The sequence below is a fragment of the Pteropus vampyrus genome, unplaced genomic scaffold (assembly GCF_000151845.1).
Source record: "Pteropus vampyrus isolate Shadow unplaced genomic scaffold, Pvam_2.0 Scaffold268, whole genome shotgun sequence".
NCBI lineage: Eukaryota > Metazoa > Chordata > Mammalia > Chiroptera > Pteropodidae > Pteropus > Pteropus vampyrus.
This window is the reverse complement of record NW_011889049.1, coordinates 699,273-705,433: the sequence shown is the minus strand read 5'-3', so window position 1 is coordinate 705,433 and position 6,161 is coordinate 699,273. Positions and strand designations below refer to the sequence as shown.

Here is a 6,161-nt window from a genome sequence, read left to right as displayed (position 1 = left end):
ATTAAGACAAACTACCGTAGAGAAGTTTTGGTAATACACCAATTAAACATCATGCAACTGGAACTCTTTCAAGCACCACAGGGAAGAGCTGACCGCTGTTTTCTACGTACGTGGGGATGCCAGCGCGAGCCAAGACCTCGGCCTTCATCGCGTAGAGCCTGTCACTTTTACTCACTCCGAGCTTTATTTTCACTCTGTCGTGTGAATTATTGTCAAAGAAAAAACCACTGTGGATCACAAACTCTGCATTTGACCGAGTGCCATAAAAAATGTAAATCTGAGATGCAGTAAAGAAAAAAATAAAGGGACATAAAAGAAACTTAACATCCATTCTTAACAGAGCAGGACAAAGGATCAGTTCTCATATACTTAATATGGCTTTACACTAACGGAACAAAACAGCTCTGAAGTGATTATACACCTATTCTGTGCATTGCATGTAGCCGGGTGAAGTTAGGGTGAGGCGTGCAGTTACCCCAATTTCCCACCTGTCAGACGGGGAGGAAGGGCCTCACCTCCCGGCCAGGCCAGCAAGGGCCTTGCTAATACACAAAGGAGCCTGGAGCCGTCCCCCACCTCCCTCGTGATGCTCTCCCTCTGCCGGACAGGAAGACTATTTGTTACTATTACTTTGAAATTCACCACGTTCTTCCTCCCCTTTCAACACAAGAGTCTCTTCTGGAGCAATGTCTGTCAGAAATTCATTTCTAGATCCTGTGGCAATTCTGCACCCGGCAGGAGGGCTCATTAGCTTTTCTACAGAAATAGATCAGTACTTGGTTAGACTAACATTTTCATTTGGCTCAACTGGAACGTGGTCTACGTCAGTTGTTTTCTTTTTTGTGTATTATCTGCTTGGTCAGCAAACTGACAAACAGAACGCAGGTATTTATAGGGGCATATTTTCAAACTTACTGAAATCCTGCCCCTGCCCAAATTATTAGATTAAAAATTCACAGATTAAAGCGAAAAGACAAAAAGATAGGTCTTATGGTTCCTGATTCCCATATGTTTTTGCCACTTAAATAAACTGCTGCTTTATAAAGAAGGTTCTAGTCAACAGAAATAAAAAAAAAATGAAAACAATGCAGTTTATAAAATTGGAAAATTCTTTCTACTGTCATAACAACAAAGTTTATTTTCAGCTACAAATTTTAGGTCATTACAAATATTAAGCTGATTGTGCAAATAACTGCGTTTGAATCGTTTTCCTTTGTGGATCCAAAGGCCCAGCGTAAAGCATGATGTTACAACAGCTTCCAGTCTCAAGACGTGTTTCCAAAACAACCCTAAGTGTCAGTCCCGAACGTCTCTGCCCGAGGTAAACCCCTTTTTAACATCACCAAGACGGCACCGCCCGGGTGCCCAGCGCTAGCCCGCGTCAGACGCCACGGCCACCCACCTGCTCTCCGGCCCGGAAGTCCCGCAGCGCCACACACTCGCAGCGGTCGTCCTCCAGGTTGTAGCCAGTGGTGATCTAGAGGGCGACACGGAGTCCAGGTGTCCATGGTCTCCCTCGTGAGGGCCTCTTTTCGGCAATTAGAGGACAAAAAGCTACCCAAGTCCTTTTTTAAAAAAAGGGTGCATGCATCGTGCGGTGCTTTGTAAAACTGAGCTGAGAAATGCTCGGTTATGTTAATTAATACTATTCACACTAGAAATTCTTGTAGAAGATTCTGCATCTGAAGTAAAGGACTACTCTTAGGAAACATAGCATATAGATCATCACTTGCTGGTCTCAACCAAACATAAACCATTTATTACAAAGTCACTGCCTCCGAGGCCCCCAGCGGGCAATGCTGTGGCACCCGCCCCGCCACAGTCGGATCCAGGACCCCGGAGAACCCGGATTGACTTGCAAATATTGTCTTTATCTAACGTTTGGCCTTTAAGAAACTGAAGTGGGTTTTCCACTGGATAAAGAATCAGGGAAAAAGAAAAGCTATTTCTTAATTATGTACATATTTTACTCTGAAATTAGAGAAATTAAAACTTTCAGAAAAGCAAAGGAAAAGATAACTTAGTTGTATCCTATTCACTTTCTTTCTGCTGAGCGCTATATTGTGAGAGTTTCTAAGCCCATTAGGAATAAATACAAACCCCCATCTCCTCCTAATGTCTCCTGGGCCAGGCCACGCCAGGCCTTGGCACACTAGTCACAAGGAAACTCTCCACACCTCAGCCGGTGGGCATTTTTATCTCCTAAATGATCCTCGGATTGTTTCCTCCCTCCTTGCTCCCTGTGTAGCTGATGGCCTCGTTCTTTGGTGCCTAACTTATCACTTGCAAAAACCTTCCAACTGGCCTCCGATCCCAGCACTGTCCGCCTGCATCCTTAGCGACATTACAACGTGGATCTCCCATCTAAAACCTTCCAGCGCCACTGGACTCTGTCTTCAGAAAAAAAAAAATCCAAATTCTTCAGCAAGGACAGTCAACGAGGGAGCCCAGGCCTTCCTTCGGCCTCCTGACACACCAGCGGCCTGCTGCACCGGCCACTGTCCTCGCTCGTGCCTGGAACTGCCCGCTGCCATTCTGCCTGAGCCCTCGCCCCAGCCTGGGTCTGCACTCCCAGAGGCCCTGCACATCAGGGGATTGACCTGTGTGCCTGCCACCACCGGACAGACCTGGCGCTCCCCTCCTACCCCATGTCTGGGCGCCTAGCACGCCAGACGTGACATCTGACACTGCCTTTCAGAGTACATACTTGACGCACGAACCCCCAGGGGAAAGAACAGGGCCCCCAGTTTATATTCAAAGTCCACTTCGGGAGTCTGTCCACCCCCCACCCAGTCTCTCAGGTTATCTGTAAATGTTCAGTAATTACTTTCGACCTCCTCATTTTATTCTAGAGAATCCAAATTCAAGACTGACAGGTGCTACTTGCTCATCAAGGTATCAACGGTTTGAGTCCAAAAGATAGACACCTTGAGTCTAGCAAATGGCGTTCTGGGATCCAAGGGCATGCAACGCACATCTGTACGCCCGCTATCCCAGAACCAACGGTTTAGTAACTGTATAGCCAGAAATCCTTCATGTTTCTGATCTGTAAGACCAGTGAGAACTAGGAAAGCCATGAGAAATATAGGAAGCTAAGTATTCTGGCACATTCTCAAAGAACAGCTTAAACACTTGACAAAATCAGCTCATACAGTTCCTGCCCAACATAAAAATCACTTTTCTAACCCCAGAAACGACCCTGACAATAAGGTAGCCGTTGCCCGTCAACCCCCGGCCCCGAATGCCTGGCATTCCAGTGTGGCCCCACAGGGACCTGGCAGGAGCATGACCCGACACGGAAGTTAGGGGAAGCAGGAGGGAAGGGGGCAGGGGCACGGGACAGGGCGGAGGACCAACCACGCACAAAAAGGAATACGCAGAAATACAGGAGACGGAGGACAGGACAGGAAGGGAGGCTTACGGGAGGGGGGCTGTGGCCATTCTGTGCACAGTGCTCAGGGCTGTGAGCATTTTTGAGGTCTTGGGTACCCTGCAGACGCCCCAGGGACAGTGTTTCAGGCAGATGGTGCGAGTGCAAAGGCCCTGGGGTTTGTCTGCGCGGCTGTCTGAGGAACCGCAGGGGATCTGGCTGCCTGAGTGGCGGGAACAGGACGAGCGGGTGGCCTCGTCTGCACTTGTAAAAACCGGGGCTTTTACTTGGAGACTAGGAGCCTCATGTCAATCTACATGTTTTAGATTTTTCAAAACTCAAACAGAATGACCTTGAAAAAGAGCCTCCCTCAATTCTATGTGAATTTCCCAATGTTCCTTCACCCCGACCCAAGAGTCACGCATTCAAACACCAAGGCTGACCACTGCGACACGTTTTACCTGCTGGAACTAATGCAATGGTCTGTAACCACCGAGGTGTCCTTCTCTGTCTCAACTGAACAACATCAAGAAAGGAACCCCGCTGCTTACGTGGGTTTTGAACAAGTCCCACAGAGCTTAAGGATATATTATTTCTTATAGCTTGATACTGTGTCTCATAAACTGGTCTAAATCTGTTTCTCCACGTGGCTAGGAAATCAGTTCACATTCCAGAATCTCTGGCCTAGGTGTTCACCCAGCTTCTTATTTCCTTCTGCTTTTCCTTGCTGCTGCTACTTCGGAATTACTGTCAGACTCGATTCTTCCATTTCTACTCCCATAAACCAGGTTTTTGGGACACTGTTAGAAGCGTACAGCGTTGCTGGGTTACAAATTTCTATCTACTCTCTCAGTGACAGAATAGACAAACAGTCGTCAGGACAGACAGGCACACAAAAGAAAATCTACTGTCTGAAAAGCTGAGCCTTAACTTCAAGTACCTCATTTTAAAAAAGAGATTAACTGTTAATACACATAACAACACCACTTCGTAGTGTGAGAACAGACTCTCAAATTCTACCAGACAAAATTTCCCATGAAGTCCTCTCACTGCAACGGGAAACAGGTCCACAGAGGTGTCGAGATAAGTATGCAGGGAAAATAACCCGCTACAGGAAAAGTACTAACGCCTTGTGTGAACCTTCTAACGCTTAGCAACATTTTTTCCAGGGCTGTGGGAAGTTAGAGCTTATGAATAGTATTAAAGAAAATGCAGCATCAGTAGTTGTCATCAATTCATTATTTTCATTTTGATGTAAACTAACTTTTTTCACTTTTAGGTGGAAAAAAGTGAATAGTTTAATCCCATTTATGTGAAAGCAACGCAAAAACCAGTGTGCGAGTATGTGATGGTTCAAATGTACAGCAAAGGGTAGGAGACCTCGACCACTGACCTGGGGACATCCGGTGCCGGGGGCCTTGGGGCTGGGCCAGGGGCTGGGCCAGGGGCTGGTGGGGAAGGAACCTCTGCATTTTACCCTGAGGCTTCTGTATTGTTTAATTGGTTTTGTTTGTTTATAATAAAGTATGTACTTTTTAAACTTTAGAAATTAAAAAAAAACCTCTAGTGATCAATCAAGTTTGGGAACCAATGATCTACTCCAAAAAAAATACATATATATTATAGTGAAATATTAAAAGCTATTTGTGAAATTTTAAAACTTTAATCTTATGATCAGTTTAAAATAGATTTGAAAGAAAAAATAAAGAACAGAGAATGTAAAATTTTGTTAATGAAAATAAATGATAAAATATGCTATTTCTTAAAATGGCTAATTAAATTAAGCATATGTAAATTAAGGCAAAAATATAACCATAAGGTGGAAGTCCTCATCCTCTGTAACTTAGGAGTGTCCCTGTCGCTGGACCTCCCCAGAGCAGCACGAGGGTATCCATTACATGTGCACTGGCCACTTTGTGGAATTAGATGCGAAATACTCATTTACGGCATTTTTCCAGTCTATTTATAATACTGCTAATAATAACCTAGGAAGCTGACAAAAAAGCTGAGAAAAAATGAACAAAAAATTAATCAAGCCAGTATACCGGTACAATGTTTAAAAATCCAGAACATTCTGAAGTTGGTCCTGTTTTGATCTACTAGTGTCAGGAAGCCTTTCTCAGATAAGGAGCCGGTGTCCCTCTTTGTTGCCTGGAATCCAAAGAATGCAGAAGCGGCGAGGGAAGGAAGGCTCCCTCCTTCCCGCTCAGCACCCTACTTAACAATCGCTGTCAAACGCCCGTTTTCCTAACGTCTGCCGCGCGGTGCTTCCCACACCTGATGATGCCAACGTGAGTCCGGAGCTCAAGGCCAAGAGCGGAGCCCGCGCCTGAGCAAAAGCAGCCAAGCACCGGCCGGGCCGCGCGCGGCGTGTCGGCATGTCAGGTGAACACGGGGAGGGAAGGGACCAGAGAACAAGCAGCGCATAACCGGAAACAGAGTCAGCGAAGGGAGAAAGCAAGGGACTCGAAAGGAAAAAAGAGAAAGAAGGTGGTTTTCTCAGTAAATCACTATTTTTTACAAGAATGTGAAAAAAGAGACTTTGGTTTAGTCTGTGGTTCGATAAGAGAATGAAGGTTTGGGCTGGAATTCCGGCTTGGCAGACAAATGCAGTTCGCTGTGGTTTCTCAAAGTGATGCAAGACTCAAGTCCCCGGTATTGGAGTTTAAGCAAACACGGGGAGGGGAGGAGAACCCCAGCCCGTAGTTGTGGGCGGCGGGGAGGGGTGTTTGCTCCCTTTGCAGGAGGCGGTCGGGGCAGAAAGTGGTTTGGAGGTGGAATGTCCACTTTC

The 6,161-nt window shown here is 46.1% G+C and overlaps 1 protein-coding gene across 1 annotated transcript in view; it reads right to left on the bottom strand.

Annotated features, from left to right (window-relative positions):
- Window positions 1–305: 305 nt before the first annotated feature.
- The window catches only part of SETD3 (SET domain containing 3), a 59,350-nt gene continuing 53,494 nt past the window's right edge, over window positions 306–6,161 (bottom strand). Inside the window, exons 9-10 of the mRNA XM_011375255.2 lie at window positions 1,403–1,477; window positions 306–756 (exon numbers count right to left, since the gene is read on the bottom strand). Of these exons, the coding sequence (XP_011373557.1) occupies window positions 748–756; window positions 1,403–1,477 (84 nt within the window). The 3' untranslated portion in view covers window positions 306–747. The remainder of the gene's footprint in view (window positions 757–1,402; window positions 1,478–6,161) is intronic.